Source organism: Sitophilus oryzae, unplaced genomic scaffold (genome assembly GCF_002938485.1).
Source record: "Sitophilus oryzae breed Bouriz unplaced genomic scaffold, Soryzae_2.0 scaffold_1297_pilon_pilon, whole genome shotgun sequence".
NCBI lineage: Eukaryota > Metazoa > Arthropoda > Insecta > Coleoptera > Curculionidae > Sitophilus > Sitophilus oryzae.
The window spans coordinates 11297691-11315811 of NW_022145945.1; the positions used below are offsets into that span (position 1 = coordinate 11297691).

The 18121-nt window shown below is 32.4% G+C and overlaps 1 protein-coding gene across 1 annotated transcript in view; it reads left to right on the forward strand.

Annotated features, from left to right (window-relative positions):
• The window catches only part of LOC115874785 (nose resistant to fluoxetine protein 6-like), an 89021-nt gene that overhangs the window by 3144 nt on the left and 67756 nt on the right, over positions 1-18121 (forward strand). Inside the window, exon 2 of the mRNA XM_030890063.1 lies at positions 15413-15627. Coding sequence (XP_030745923.1) covers positions 15413-15627 — 215 coding nt within the window. The remainder of the gene's footprint in view (positions 1-15412; positions 15628-18121) is intronic.

Here is an 18121-nt window from a genome sequence, read left to right on the forward strand (position 1 = left end):
AGCATCAATTAAAACGAAAATAATATTTGCTATGAGAGATGCAGAATTTTATAACAATTTAAAATATATTTAACCAACATCAACACATTTAAACTATAATAACAATAAAAATAAATAGCAAACCAAGACATGAGATTTTGCTACAGGTGTTCGACATATCGACCGTCTTCTGTTATGGACAGACGGGGCAATTTTTGAACATTTCTCGCGGAATTCATTAACTCAGTAGGGGTGAAAGATACCCTCTCATAACTGCTAAGTATTTCTAATTCTTGTCTAGATTATACGGAAGAATAAGGAACCTTTATTCTTCCGCGAATATATCCATAGGATTAGATCCATGGGCACTAAGTCAGGCGGCCTCGACGGCCAACGGTTGGAATTTTGGTTAGCTATTCAATTATTTTTGAAATTTGCTGCAAAAATTTGGTGATAACTTCAGCGTTCAGAGGCGGCGCGTAGTTTTGCTGGAAAATAAGTTTTCGAGTTCCATTAAGGGCATATCATCAATAAGGGGTCCAAAGCCTACTAGTTAAAAGTGGCGAACTTTTAAAAATTCTGTACTTCGAAGGGGATTATAACAAAATATCAAGTGTGCTATATTTTTGGAAAGGTAATTTTAAATTCTTTTCAGTTAGTTAAAAATATAGAAGGTGTCCCAAATAAAAATCAATTTTTCTGTTGATAACTCTTAAATTATTAATTTTAAAAAAATTATACCTAAACCATTAAATTCCACGTAAAAAGTTGCTTTGGAAATGTTTTCATAGAAATACAAAATTTTCCATAGCAAAAAAGTTACAGTGATTTGTTAAAAATGCACATTTTTGAAAAACACCTCGTAACTCCGAAACGGTAACAGATATTGATGTGCGGTTTTCACCATCATGTTTTTGATGAAAATTGAGCCCCAGACACCGATATTAGTTTTCGTCTATCTCCAATAGAAAAGGGTATTTCCATTTAAAAGCGTCGAATTTGACCCACCCTGTACAGGGTGGATCGAATTCGACGCTCATCACTGGGATTTCGGAAACCGTAAGAGATACAGGATCGGTTAAATGGAGGCAAAGTTGCGCAATTTGATGCTCAATAAAATGCTTTATTGCATTTTTATCTTTTATTTATTTTTTTTGTATAAAATATTCTGGTGATGGAATTTTCTGTACGAAACATTGGCAAATATCAAAGTGACTATATATAGTGTTTTAAGGGTGACGAAAGGATTTAATTAAATTGAAAAAAAAAATCAGGTTCGTATTTAAAAAAATTAAGTTGATGATGGTCACCAGAAGTCGAAACGTCAGAGTCAACATTTAATCACACAGAGTTATAGAGCAGAAAAAGTGGACACGAAAATGTGGTTTTTCATTTTAAGTTATCTTAACAAATAAAGCCAGGAAACAATAGAAAATAAAATTGAAAATTTCGTTTTTTTTTCGAATATATTCGGATATATTCGGAATTTTTCAAAATGCAATACGGAATTTTGATCATCAAATTGCGCAACTTTGCCTCCATTTAACCGATCCTGTATCTCTTACGGTTTCCGAAATCCCAATGATGAGCGTCGAATTTGAGCCACCCTGGACACATCTTTTTCTATATAAAGTAGTTCATACCATACTATTATTAAAAGGATTGTTACTCACAGAATTTGAATTGACGTAATATTTTGTGTTGTTTTAAAATCTTAAAGAAGCACAAAATTTATTTAGTTCAATATTACGGCGATGACAGTTATCGAAAAATATGCCACTTTAACAACTGCACAGAATATGATGTTAATCAAAATTAATAATAACCATCATGATAACCATCTATCAAAGAATGAAATGAAATCGATATTACCATAGAAACGCCTATTGATTTTTAGGACTCTTTTGATTTTTAGGAAAAATTTCAACCAAATTTTCATGTTTATCTTAATTTTCTCTAAAACGGTACGGAAATTTGGAAAAGTATAAATGGGATTAACCATTTTTTAGAACAAGCAAGCATTTTTATGAGAATACGTATTTCTCAAAATGTCAATAATAAAAAAGTTTTTCTCTTAAGACAATCTGGGGATCATAGACTTAAAATTTTAAGTCTATGCTGGGGACATACTTTAGATATTTATTTCTATGCATAAATGAAAAAAAAACAATCAAATATATAGTGTTTCTTTTAATTATCATTAGATTCTTTGTTTAATATTATATTATTAATACTATTATAAATAATATTGATATATTAAACTGTCTGTATTAACATTTCATTAAATTTGATATTTGTTATTGCAAAATTTACGCACCAAGTAACATAATTATTATCGTAACTCTAACAGTAACAGCAATATTTTTTATAAATTCTATATGTATTTTGTAATATTATACGTAAACGTATATAATCAACAAGTAAAAATTAGTTATATATTACCTTGGCTTAATATATTCGTCCAATACAAAGAATAATTTTATATACGATAGTTATTAAGGTAAATGTTAGAGATTTGTCATAGCTAATAGTTGTATTTAATCACTTTTATAAATTGTTTAATTCCCTGTGTTTAACAAATCCATTTTCTTGCCAAATATACATATATAAATAAAAACAAAAGATAAACTTAATACTAAACAGAAAACATGCCCCTAAATTCTAAATTGAGACCGTGTGATATTTTAATTCCAATTTATTGATAAATCGAGATGAATTGAGCGCTGCGGTCGGAATTTTTAAACTCAACTGAAAGGCACCAAGCCTAAACCGGGTGCATCTCAAAAGTGGCTCACCACTATAACATTTTCATTTTTTCAGATAAAAAAACGAGATTTCATGTTTTAGTATATGACATAAAATAGGATTGATCGACGTATTCAATTGTTTTCGGTGAAACATTTGATTTTTAAATGGCACCCTGGGTATTTTTTATTTTATTCGATAGAAAATAACATTATGAATAGAACGACATTTCATATGTCAAATTTTGAAATTTTTGCTTAATGAAAAATCGTATTTTAAAATTCAATCTAGAGTGTCATGGCTATGTTAAAAATACTAATTTTTGAATCAAGGATCCTTTGAAAAATTTATTTGATTGTCTAATGTTTTTACTATTTTGTCCTGGCCGGTTAAAAAATGCCCAAATCATATTTTTAATCATATCTCAATTTTTTCAATAGAACCATATTTGCAAAAAGCATTTTTTTACGAATACTTTGATATCACACACTTGGTATTTCGAATGAAATTTTCGTTACGAACCGTAAGTTATAATTTCAAATAAACCATATGCGAAAATGTTAATAGTTCAGTTAATAGAGTGTTATTTTCTATCAAATAAAGTAAAATAATACCGAGGGTGCCATTTAAAAATTAAAAGTTGTAGTCATTTCCGGTGAAACAGGAAGTGACCGAAAACAATTGAATACGTCGATCAATCCTAATTTATGTCATATACTAATATACCAAATCTCGTTTTTAACTGAAAAAATAAAAAAGTTATAGGGGTGAACCACTTTTGAGATGCACCCGGTATAGAGAATTGACGGTATCATTTTGTTTTACAGTAAAACTATCGCATTGTCAGTGAAAAAATATGTAAATTTACAAAAAAATAATACCAATATATTTCAGCATTTTTTGTATAATTTCACAAAATAGTGTAATTTTACACAAATTGTTTACAGATACTTAATGATTATTGCAAAATGATATATACTTTTATACTATTTTTATAATTGTTACTTTGCGTGTTTAGAAATGGAATTTAAACCGAAATAGAAATACCATATGATCGAAAAAAAAACGGCATCAAAGACAGCTGGAAAATGATAATCGCTAACAATTTTGATGAGGTCAATCTCTAGACGTTATTTATTAAAAATTGACATAAAACTTGTCAAAAATTTACACTAATTATAAAAAGATTAAAAAAGGATAGAGCGTTTCAGACACACAGATATATTTAAAAAAAAAAATTCTCGAACTGAATCGAAACTCTACCGATATTCCTTCTTAAGGCCAACTGGCAGTATCCGCCATTAAGAAACAAGAGTACGGGCGAGTACGGGACGCCGTTCTTTGACGCGGTTTTTTCGATAGTATGGTACCATTTTGTAGTAAAATTTCATGTTTTTTTTTACTTCACTAAATACAATGCTATAATTGATGTATATAAGTAAAGTTTCCTCCATGACCTTTTCCAAAAACTGATCTAAAATCGCAGATAAAACTTTCAGTGGATATGCTAGACTTTAATCCGTCTTACCCGACCTTTTTAACTGACAGGGAAGATGTTATGTCAAGACTGGGCTAAGACGAAGAGAAGTCTAAAGAACTGCAGTCGGTTCCTTAGACGGTCCTCAGTTTTAACTGACAGGCAAAACACAAAGTAAAACAAGTGTATAGAGAAATAGTAGGCGCCTGTTAACATATAACAAAATGTCAAAATTAACTGTCATCTATAGTTAACTTAACGCCAAAGTTTTAGACCGCTTCTTTTAAACCTGAAGCTAAACTGAATGTTTTAAGTTGATGATTCAGTTGGAAAATGAAATTAAGCCGAGAAAATGTTCGCGCAATAATTTTTTACAATTTTAGAAGACAGTTGTCTCAACAAGAATGCCTTGCTTAGTTGCTTTCTGTTTTCGCCAATAAGCACCATATCAGTTGACAGTTTCTCATTAGTATGAAGAATTTAAACGTGGACGGATTAGTCTTAGCGACGATCCAAGAACAGGTACACCAACAACGGCAGTCACCCAGGAAAACGTCGATGCTGTACATAAGCTGATCCAAGAAGATGAATATGTCACATATCGTGAAATGGAAGTACCATTGGGCATTTCAAAGACCTCAATTCAACAATTTTTTCATGCAGAATTATCTACAAAAAATTAGTTTCTCGTTGGATACCTATCTATTAATGAAATAACAGAAAATATGGAGAGTCAATTGGTGTCAAAAACCTCTATACACCGCGCATCGCTTTAACGCAGTAGGTAACTCAAGAAATATATACAGTATTGTCAGTGGTCATGAATTCCGAAATTACCTTTATGAACCTGAAAATAAAGGTTAATCGGCTGTTTGGGTGTTGATGAACCAAAACCGACGAAAGTTATGCGTTTTCGAAGTGTTCCCAAAAAGGTGGTGTCGATATTTGTCTTAAAAGCGGCTTATGTAGCAACAATTTCTCTGCAAGATTAAAGAACTGTTACTAATAATTGGTACATAACTATTTGTTTGCCTGAAATAGTTGCTGAGTTTTAAAAAGCTAACCGTCAACGACGAATGAACCTCCACCAAGTCAATGCAAGTTCCCACACAGCTCGAAAAACAAATGAGTTTTGAAAGCAAGAAAACTTGGAAAACATCAAATTGTTGGACCATCCTCCATACAATCCCGACCTCAAATCTAACGACTTTTTACTTTCCCAAAAATTAAGAATGGACTGTGTGGTCAAAAATTCCAGTTCCCAGAAGATAATGCAGTCAGCGCCTTCAAAAAGGAAATTTTAAATGTACCAAGAAGTAAGTGGAATAACTGCTTTCAGAATTAGTAGTAAAATTGCATTTATCTTCGTGGAGAATACTTCTAAAAGCAGTAGTGTTAAGTTATCTACTGTGTTTTTCTACCTCTACACACGAGATATAAAAGACAATCCTCGTATCGGTCATAGATATCAGTTGACCATGAGTCTGTCCATGAGCCAGTGAGATATCAGAAGACCTGAATTTAATTTGAAACAATAAATATATACCTCATTATAAATGAGAAACTCAATCATACTCAAATCTAGAGTGCTACTTTATCTAAAGAAGAAAACATTTGACCAATGTGTACCTACTACGAGTATGCGAAACCTGGATAATTAAAACGGAAATTATAAGGAAACTGCAGGTCGCACAACGCTCAATGGAACAAAATATGCTGGGAATAACGAGGAGAGGCCGTAAAAGAATAGAATGGATACGACAAAACACCCAGGTAATAGATGTCACCTACAGAGTAAAATCCCTCAAGTGGCAATGGGCGGGACACCTGGCAAGAAGGACGGACAACAGATGGACCACAAAAATTACAGCATGGTACCCACGAGGAATTAACAGACCTAGAAGAAGACCGAACCTGAGATGAGATCACGATATTAGGAAATTAGCAGGGATAACTTGTGCTCGCATAGCCAATAATAGACAACAATGGGCCCAATTACAAAGAGAGTATTCGAGGGAGGCTACACCATAATTGGAAATTGTTGAATAAGCTGAAAATGATGGTGATGATAAATGAAAAGAGTAAAGTAAAGATTTCAGTTAACGTCTCCTTTTTGCTGCAAGGGCTAATCTGGACGGGGCCTACTTTGTTTACGCGGAATCCGAACCATGGTCAGTGGCCTACCGACTTAGGAAGTGTCTAAATTAACTCTTACTCACGAGATATCCGATCTCATCCGGCCTCGAACCGGCGCACATTGTTTTGAAGTATAGGGGAAAGTGAACAAAAATGGAAAACTCGATTTTCACCGCCAGAAAATGTATTTATTTACATTAGTAATAAAAGATAACATAATATTTTATGATGATTTTGAAACTAATTTTTATGATATAAAAATAAACTAAAAATTTAATTAATTATAATTTTTATAAATATAGAAAAAATCTCCTGCAGCCCAAATGGTAATTATTTCTCATTATTAATAAATAACAAATTAAAAACAAAACGTTCTCCCAACCCAGTGTGAGTACATATCAAAGTAAAACCTCTGACGAGGGGTAGGGGACAAAAAACTCACAATCTTTTAAGAAGTTTATTTAAATTTAATTTGCTTCAAAAAAAGAAGGGGGGCGACATGTTTCGGGACTAACAATTCCCATCTTCAGGCCCAAGAAAGCTAAAATATACAATCAGAATAATAAACAAATTCCAATAGTCATACATAGGTCAAAAAATATAAAATACAATCATAAAACAAATTAAAAGATTAATTTTTTCTTCAAAAAAGGTTAAAAAGTTATTTCTGTCACAATTATTCAGTCACAGATAACATTATGGCAATCTCAGTTTGAAAAAATTAAAACAATTAAATAACAAAAAACGAAAAAACTTCAAGAACTTTCTCACCTGGAAACGACTTTCTTCTTGTAAAAACGAATCAACTTTTTCAGAACAATCTTCTAAATGTAAACATAACTTATTTTTTTCACAAATTTTTGCCACTTTTGGCATTATTGTACCATTGTTCAAAAATATCTTTTATTTTAAGTACTGGACATTCTCCTAAAAAAAATCGAAAACTTAAAATATCGCAGTTTTCCGCAGAAACTGAAATAATGGTTTTAAAGTACAATACTTGGGACAACCTTACACGAAAAATCTCGTCTACCATTTTATACCATTTTTTTAAAACCTTAAATAAAATTACACTACTAATTTTCATTCGGACTCGATTTGACTTTTTGTAATGGCCATGTATATAAAAGCAATGATCGAATTTAACAACAACTAATATGGAAAAAAATGTACTTACTATAAGTGTTTTTCTCCATTTTGTGCAGCTAGGAAATATTCTTTTCGTCTACACAATATTCACCCCAATTTAATTGAAAAATGCGGTCACTTAAACACACTTCCACTATAATAAAAATACTGATATTCAATTTTTGGTATTTGCATTGCTGCTCATGTATCAATTTTTTTCATATATTTTTTGGTGATTATAGGCCTTCCTAAGGCGATAAATAATAATATTTGTATAAATGCGAAACAGGCTTTATCTGGTTTTTGTCCATAGAGCGCTACACTGTGCGGCGTGAATGAGCAGTGTGTATCAATCGATTTTACACTTTTCCCATGGACAACAGCACGATACAGAGTTTTGAACCGGTCACCCGTCCATCCACCAGTATCGACTTACGTCGCTTAACTTCGGTGTTCTAATGGGAACCGGTGTTTCAACGTAGCTAGGCCGTTGCCTGATGATAAATAAGAATTGGTAGATATAATTATTCGAAAATTATTATTAACACATTATCTTATACATGATATTTTTATGGCCTGGCGAACATTGAAATACATATTCACAATGCTATATCTTTTTTTAAACGCAACACCCTGTATATTATTTTTCAAAGATGCATAATTAATAACGAACATTTTTTGTGTTTAAAGTGTTTAACCTAAATTTTTAACTGTTTCGCAGATATTCGCGGTATTGTATTACCATATTATGGCTCTTTTACCAGCTCTTTTACTTCGCCACTAATGGACTACCTTATAAAAAATATTCAATTTAGAAACGTGAATATCAATATTGTTGTAAAAAGTTTTATTTCACGCTTTACAATTGGAAAACGTTAGAAGTTAATTAAAAAAAATAACTATTAGCTATTATAATGGTTGAAAGGAGTAATGTAATTACCTACTATTTATTATTCGAAAATCTGACAAATTATATAATTAATATACGCAATAAGTGTGTTTATTAAAATCATTCTAATTATACAGGCCAGAAAGATTTGTATAGTTTTTGCATCTAAAGAAAAACTTACCGCGTCATCAATGACACAACTGTATTGCGACCAACCCTAGTTTGCGAATGGAGGTTTTGTTGATCCATGAGCGTAAGATTAGATATTTTTTTTCTAATGCTATAAAATAATATTTTGAATTATTTTGCGCGGCACTGTTTAAAGCGGGCTATACAACGTCGTAAAGACTCTATACACTTATGTTATTTTGCACTGTTTTAACTAGTGATGAGCAAATATAAGAACGAGCCTAAGACTCGCTTCTTGCAAGGTCCAGTCTTTGCACTTTTTTAATAGATTTTTACTAAAGGCACTTGCTACATAGAAAATGGTTGGCTTAACGCCGAGGAAGCGTTGGTCGACAAAAGGTAGATGACTGTTCTTTAAAAGCGGCCAGTCTATCTACGATTAAACAGATTTTATTTCTTATACGCCAAGGCAGTTAGCAAAAATAGGGGAAGTTTTTGCAATCAAGCTGATTTTTTCACAAATGATAGTACTCATTAACAGTACTCTGTAAAAAAATGTTACACCTCCTAGAGCGCTTGCTTCCTCCGCCATGTTGAATTAAAGATGGCGTCTGATCCTATTCTTTAAAAAATCGTAACTTTCTTATTTATTAACCGATTTTCGTCAAGTAGAAATAATGACCTTTGCTTTGGTTTGTTTATTTTGACAGGTTGTTTTTCTGTCAAAAATAATAAAAGAAATCAACTTGCTTTTCTTCATTTTTTTTTGAACCGTACTCCGTAGCAAAAAAAGGTTAAAGAATATGCGCTCTTTTGTTTTGATTTTGAAACAGTCCTTGAGTTTATGATAGGTTGAGTAGTGCGGGAGATATAGTGCATAGTGTATCCTTAAGGATACAAACAAAAATAAAACTTATGCAGGATGTAAATTTCTATAAAATCCTATGAAAACATTTCCAAACCACCTTTTTACCTAGAATTTAATGGTTTAAGTATAATTTTTTAAAAATTAATAATTTAAGAGTTATTAACAGAAAAACGGATTTTTTATTTGGGACACCCTCTATATTTTTAATTATCATAAAAAAAATTAAAATTATCTTTCCAAAAATATAGCACACTTGATATTTTGTTATAATCCCCTTCGAAATACAGAGTTTTTAAAAGTTCGCCACTTTTAACTAGTAGGCTTTGGACTCCTTATTGATGATATGCCCTTAATGGAACTCGAAAACATATTTTTCCAGCAAGACGACGCACCGCCTCTGAACGCTGAAGTCATCAGCAAATTTTTGCAGCCAATTTCAAAAATAATTTAATAGCTAACCAAGATCCCAGCCGTTGACCGTCGAGGCCGCCTGACTTAGTGCCCATGGATCTAATCCTATGGATATATTTGCGGAAGAATAAAGGTTCCTTATTCTTCCGTATGATCTAGACAAGAATTAGAAATACTTAGCAGTTATGAGAGGGTATCTTTCACCCCCACTGAGTTAATGAATTCCGCGAGAAATGTTCAAAAACTGCACCGTCTGTCCATAACAGAAGACGGTCGATATGTCGAACACCTGTAGCAAAATCTCATGTCTTGGTTTGCTATTTATTTTTATTGTTGTTAGATATAGTTTATATGCGTTGAAGTTGGTTAAATATATTTTAAATTGTTATACAATTCTGCATCTCTCATAGCAAATATTATTTTCGTTTTAATTGATGCTCACAGCTAGATTTTTTTTTGCATTACAGCCGGTGCCGTGCAGAGCCTACTTATTTAAAGCGAGCGAATTATTATACATATACTCTATATCTCGCAGAGGAATCGAGCAAAATATCAAGTATGTTATATTTTTGGAAAGATAATTTTAAATTATTTATATTAAATTAAAAATATACAGGGTGTCCCAAATTTTCTGTTGATAATTCTTAAATTATTAATTTAAAAAAAAATATACTTAAACCATTAAATTCTACGTAAAAAGGTGCTTTGGAAATGTTTTCATTAAAATACAAAAATTTCCATAGTAAAAAAGTTACAGCGATTTGTTAAAAATTCATATTTTTGAACAGATATCGATGTGCGGTTTTCACCATCATGTTTTTGATGTAAATTGAGCTCCAGACAGCAATATTAGTTTTCGTCTATCTCCTATAGAAAAAGGTGTTTCCATTTAAAAGCGTCGAATTTGACCCACCCTGTACAAAGTGGACAACTGTATTTTAAATATTATATTTAATTTAACGTTTTTCAAACAAGCTTCATTAGACTATATTTCTACTAGGTACATTATTTTGAAAAAAAAAATAAAGTAACTTCAACATTCATAAAAATAGAAGTAATTACTGTTGATTCTTCGTTATATTGTAAACATTGAAATAACTGGAAGCTACACTTTCTACCTGCTTATATTTAAGGCGACGTTACACGGTGCCAGTAACTTGTTCAAGTCACTAGAATCCAGTACTGGATTTTAGTACTTGTTGTGTATAGACAAGTATTCTAGTACTAAAATTTAGCGCCAGGTTTAGCTATGATTCCAGTCCAGCGAATAGAAAGCAGTCCTATTTACTGGAGCAAGTGGCTCTCCTACTCCCACTAAAATCGAAAAAAAAAACCTGTGTAAACACACTTTTTAGTAGTCATTCAAGCATTTGGTTTTAGTGTTAGTACACATTAAAAAGAATTTCGCTGTAGTGTGAGTTTGCGTGAATGTTTTTTAAAATGTGTTCAAAATGGCCAGAGGACAAAACAGTTGTTGAAATGTATAGGGATGAAGAATGCCTGTGGAATACACAGCTTGTTATTTATAAAAATAAACAAGCACGTGAAGCCGCTATTAGAAGAATAGCTAATGCAATGGCTATTGAAGATTTCGGTCCAGTAGAGGTAAAAAACAAAATTAAAAACTTGAGGTCGACCTATGTGCAAGAGGTCGCCAAAATTAAAAATCTGAAAGTTCTGGAGCAGGAGCAGATGATGTATATATACAAAATGAAGTGGTTTCAAGTAATGTATGCGTTTTTGCATAAAATAAATAAAAGAAGGGAAACAATTAGCAATTTGGTAAGTAACTGTAGTAGAATTAATTAGCCAAAACAATTTATTCATAGTAATAAGTGTAGGTATACAAAATATTGAACATTCAAAAAATCATTCGTTCTTGCCACGAAACTGCTCCCACAGTCATAAAATAATGTTTACATTTTTCCCTTAAATTTCTGGTAAACTGTGATGAATGGTTGCCTCCCATGCGTGAAACGGATGACAGGCCCTCTACTTCTGTTCTCCAAATACCAAGAACAATTCTTCCTCTGTCAACGGATCCTTTTGGCAAATGGATCCTCTTCTTCATCAACGGATCCTTTTGGCAAATAACCATTAGAATTGCTTCTTAGCCAATTATGCATAGCACAACACGTTCTAACTATTTTATCAACTGATGATTATCCACAAGATATCGGTTTTTGAAATACCCGAAATCTGGAGACTAAAATGCCGAAGCAATTTTCCACAATCCTTCTTGCACAAGACAGTCTATAATTAAATAATTTTTCTTGAACTGTAAGTGAATTTTTTGAATATGGTTTGAGTAAATAATGTTTTAAAGGAAAAGCGTCATCCCCAACAAAAAATCCACCATCGGGTAATATATTATTTTCGGCGGCTGCAAACATAGAGCACTGCCCAAAAATTCCTCTGAAGACCGAATCTGAAGACCGCCCATTGCAACCAACGTCAATATACGTAAAATTGTAATTACCGTCTGCAATTGCCATTAAAATGATACTGTTTTGTCCTTTATAGTTAAAATAGTCGCTGCCACAATTCACAGGAGCCTGGATATTTATGTGTTTCCCATCAATGGCACCGTAACATCCTGGAAAATTCCATCTATTCCTAAAATCACTTTCAATTGCTTTCCATTCTTTGTTGGTTTGGGGAACCTAAAATAAAACATAATATTTAGAATCGCAATACAATACACTTAACTTTGGGACATCCAGTACTAGAGTTTATTTTTTTAGGCTTCACCAGGAATTGAAATCGATAATGATTCCCAGACATCACAAGATGAAACAGAACAGACAACACATGAAGCATCTCTAGCAATAGAAGGAGAAAAGAACACAGTTAATATTTACAACGAGCCCACCCCAAAACGTAACAAGCTTGGAAAAACAAAAGTCAAAGAAGTTGCTGCTTGTGTTAAAGAGTTAAGTTCTTTAGCTACATCTATTCAAAATATGGAACCATCAGAAAATGAATTTGACATATTCGGGAAGAGTGTAGGAGCACAGTTGAAGCAGTTGCCGCTTGAACAGGCTATTACAGCTCAAGATGAAATACAGAAACTTTTGACTCGTTTTAGACTGGCAAATCTCAAAAGTACACTGCCCCATTACCATCTTCAACCGAGTCTTCAAGACACATCATTAGGTCATGCAACCATTCTCCGTCTCCAGGATTCGATACACCTGCACAATCGTACCAAACATCTATGCAGTTGGAGAATGACAGCACTATCACAAATATCATTTGAGAAGCGTATGAAAGTACCTTTGGTGAAGACAATACCAATTGGGGATAAATGAGGCCTTTTGAAAATGTTAAGAACAAAGTTTATTTACCTGCATAAAATCCTTTAAAGCATCATAGATAGCGTCACACACCTCCGGAATAAACTTTGAAATTGCAGGTCGAGAAACTCGAAAATGCTGTTGCAGATTTCGGTAACTATTACCAGTGGCTAAATATGACAATGTTATTTCTAATTTTATTCTGGCAGGTATGGCCATTCTCATAATCATGTCAGATCGCTGTATAATAGCTGGCGTTATTTTTTCTATATACTTTTTATAAGTATGTCGAACAAAGAAGGAGACATTCTCATGCAATTTCTGTATTATTGAATATCTTCAAGGGCGAGTTCCCTTAAGAGCATGTTAGAGGCGCCATGGGTGTTTCTCCTTGCCAACCATTTCCTAACCCATATCCTATTTCTTGGTTTTAACGTATCTTGTAAACTATCAATTAACTCCTCTATCACTACTTTCACACACGATATCATAGATTTCTTCATCATTTCTGCCTCGAATTCATTAATAAAAAAAATAAAACGAAAACTTTTTACCTAGTCTAAAACGTAATATGTTTACTCGGCTAAAATGAACAAGTACTGGAACCATGTAAATGCTCAAGTCATCAAAGACACTTGCTTTTAGTTTTGGATTTTAGTGACTTGAACAAGTTACTGGCACCGTGTAACGTCGCCTTTAGAGCCAGTGTCTGACGATCTTTTTTTACGATGGCCCTAATATGTTTACTTCTAAAGTCGATAAGGGCGCCATATCAGTAGAAAAAAGAAACAGAATATCTCCCTTTTTGTCGGTCGCGCGTACACAATACTTTTTGTTTGTTGTGAATAGCAACTTCGCTTTTTAGTTAACTCGGATATTTTAACATTTCGGAAACAATATTTTATAATTGGTAAAACGTAAAAAATCGTTAGATCTGACAACTCTGTTGACACTGGTCGTTCATCTGGCCGCTGCTAAAAACGCAATGCATCCGGCCAGCCGACGGCCAGGTCGTTGCGACCTGGTCGTCAGTGAGTTTGAGCCCTAAGGGCGGAGGGGGCAATCGCCCCTCCTCCCCGTGCCCCCTATACGGCACACCACTGCTGATTATGACTTCTTTCTTCTTTCTAATATTAAGATTAAGTTTTAAATTGTTAATAAGTGTTAGGTCAGATTATGGTACCTAACAAGTATCTCTCTTTCAAGTTCTACGAAGAATATTGTTTGAAATATTTTAAAACCAAATATCCAGCATTTTTAATAGATATATTATCCTAATTTATTTAATGAATTCAATTCAATACATTCAATAAACTCATTCGTGCATAAATATATAGAATTACAATAAAAATCAAAATGACCATGTTGTAAATCAATGATTAATCAATCTACATCCTTAAAGATAAATATACTCTTAAATACACCAGCTCAGTTCATATTTCCAAGAATAACATTAAAAAATGCTTTAAGAACTATTTAAAATACAAATGCACAATGAATTCAATTGATATGCATTTTTTTATAGGATATACCTATCACGCAGAAATACTATTATAAACAATCACATATACAGGGTGTCCCAGAAATAAGTGCAAGTATTTTAAGGGGTGGTAGATCTCAATAAAAGAAACATATTTTGTCCTTATCGTTTTTCAAATAAGTCCAAAATAACGGAGTTATTTTACTTTGAAAATTTTAAAAAAATGATTTTTTGCTAAAATTTTCAGAACCACTAGATCTTTTCTGCATTTTCTTTCTTGTAAATTTAATCTAATACCTATGTTGCCATATTATCAAGATATTATGTTTTTTAACTAAAAACTAAAAAAAATCCAAAAAAAATTTCAAAAAATTTCGAATTTTAAATTTTTTTTTCACGAAAAAAACCTCATAGGCGTGTTTCTGGGGTTGAACTATACTACCAGTTAAAATACTTGCACTTATTCCTGGGACACCCTGTATAAGCAGGATTTAAAGTCGTATTTTGATTTGAATTATTCTATGCAGTTGTCTTAAAGTATAGTGAGACCCACTGAAAATACTTTTGATAATTAATATGGTGATTTAAAATTTAATTTTAGCCTTGTATTTTTAATTATATTTTCGTAAATGGAATTGTTTACATTTTTTGCTTTGTTTATTAACTATATTGTATTCCCATTCTAATTTTATAGTGTTTAATGTATAAATTCATTTTAAAATTAATTAACCGATTTTTCAAAATTATTGATGAAAAATTAAATTTCCTCTTAAGAACTATAGAACTAATTGCAACTAAATAAACTATAATATGTCTTGTATATACAGGATTAGTCAATACTGTTGGATGTATGCACATAAATGGTTTGTTACAGTGTGGGATGCTACTGCCAAATCTTCTACTGGTATCCTCAGAGGCAACACCTTTCAAATGGGCCATTTTGAACAATGTCTCTCAGCAAAGGCGCCCTTTGAAACCAAGTATTGTATGGCAACAGTCACCATGCACGTTCCAAGATTAGAAAAACCCGATAGGGACGTACTGAGTATCGATTTCGATGGTGCAGACTCAGTACTGGATAGGCTTTATGTAAGTAAGTATTACCATTTTTGAAGATGTAACGTAGCTAGACAAGGTGTCTAGAACATTTGTTTGAAAGTAGTAGATGAATTATGAAATGAAATATCTATTTGAAATGACTGTCTTTAATTTAGAAAATTTTCCACAACGTTTCAACTATAAACTAAACTTAATACTAAATCTACTGAGCTTACATGGGACAATCCATAGACACAGGGCAATTTCAAGTCAAAATAAAATTTAAAAAACACATCAATTAATAATTCTTAAATTCACTTGTATGATAGATCCGACCCTCAATGTAGACCTGTTCGGTGTTGAGATTTGAACACCGGTGTTAGGTGTTGATGACCACCGGTGTTTCAGTCGGTGTACCGGTGTCAACACCGACACCGGTGTTTATCTCAACACCGGTGTTCATTTCAACACCGGTGTTTATCTCGACACCGGTTTTCATCTACAACACCGGTGTTTATCTTGACACCGGTGTTATCTCAACACCGGTATCGCAATGAACACCGGTGTCGATCGTCGATGTCGATGGTGCTGTTGGTTTGTTTTTTTAGCTTTTTAATGTAATATTTTTTAGTTTATTTTACAGCTACGAATATTTGTTTATGTTTTGTTTTGTTTTCTATTTGTTTTTGATTAAACAATTTTTTACTTAATAGTTGTTTATCTGACGCTTCTACTTTATTTTAGTGATTAGTCTGATAGAAACATTATATTTAAGCTTGAAAGCTTTAATTTAAAGTCGGCGCGCTTTAATAAACTATAAAAATAAGCACCGATACGACATTATTATTATCAGGTTTATTTTGAAGTTATTAATTATCATTATTTCTTCTTTAACCCTTTTACAAAACACCGGTGTCAATATCAAAACCGGTGTCGTAGTCAAAACCGGTATCGAGATGAACACCGGTGTCCAGACCAACACCCGGTGTCGAGATGAACACCGGTGTTGTAGATGAACACCGGTATCGAAATGAACACCGGTGTCGGTGCTAACACCGGTGTCGGTATCGATATCGGAACACCGGATAGTCTATATTTGGCCACCGGTGTCAGCCCAACACCGGTATTAAAACGGTGTTCCGGTGTTTGGAACAGGCCTACCTCAATGACATAGTTGGCAACAGCGATCAATGAATAATATTTTTGAAGAATTCTCACATAAAAAATAGGTCTGTTTCAATGTTGCCTACTTATCTATAGAGTTGATAATTGCTTCTACAATGAGTTGAATACGATTGTAGAAGCCTGCACCTGTGTATATTATTTTGATTTTTTTTAAATTTTAGTTAAATATATTTTTATCATTATCATGATATAGTACATAGAATTATAGAATTTCTAAAGTGTAATAAAATAAACAAACAATAAAATGATAGTCAACACCGAGGTCGGCGTCGGAGTTGACTTGCTTTAGTTATATTTGGAATTACAACAATTATAGATTCCATAACAGACTTGAAATGGAAGTGAATAGCTACTGCTTAGTAATACTGCTTGTTCCTTGGAAAATTCATAGATTAAAACTCATTTTTAATCATAGTTTCATAGTGCTCAAAGAAATGAATATGCAGTACAATAATTAATTTAGATTTAAGTTGTCTTTTAAAGTCCTAATGAATTCGTCCTGTTGTTTTTCATTGTTGTGTTGCATTCATGTATTGCATAAGAGAAGGAAATATGGAATTTGATGCTTCAGTCTTCTTAGTATATTTTACTTTAGTTTTTGTAATTTTCTTATATAACTTTTCTTTCCCGCCAATAAAAACAACTTCCGTTTTTGTTAACCACTTCCAATACATTGTTTATTCCTCAGAAACCTAGGAGTTGAACCTAGGAGGCTTTTTTGCAGAGGCATTCAAGGTATTTCCAAAGAATATTATAGTTAACACAATAGTAGAATTATCTTTGGTATTTCCTTTTAAGATAAAATTCTGTTATTTACTCACAACAGATACTCGTGTACAATATTTGGGATATTGATAGTTATACAGGGTGATCCTTAAATATGTAAGTGCAAATGTTTTCACGGCTGGATCTCGATAAAAGAGTAAAGAGATAACATATTTTCTCTTTACAGTTTTTTTAATAAGTCCAAAATAACCGAGTTATTTTACTTTGAAAATTTGAAAAAAAAAACATTTTTTTTTAAATTTTGAGAACCACTCCTTTTGAGAATCTCATAATCGTGTTTCTGGGGTCAAAATATAGCACCCCTAAAAATATTTATATGCACCTATTTAAGGCCCTGTATAGCCCATAAACATAACATAAACAGCCCTTTTACACCGTACATTGTACAGCATGGTGCCTTTTATTTTTTTGACCTCTTTTTGAAATATCATCAATTTTATCAATTTTGTCCAATTGTACCCTTTTATTATAAATTTTATTTTGTAAAAAATTCACATATAACTTGTCAAAAATTAACACTAATTAGAGAAAGATTAAAAAAGGATAGAATGTTTCCATACACACGAATCTTTAT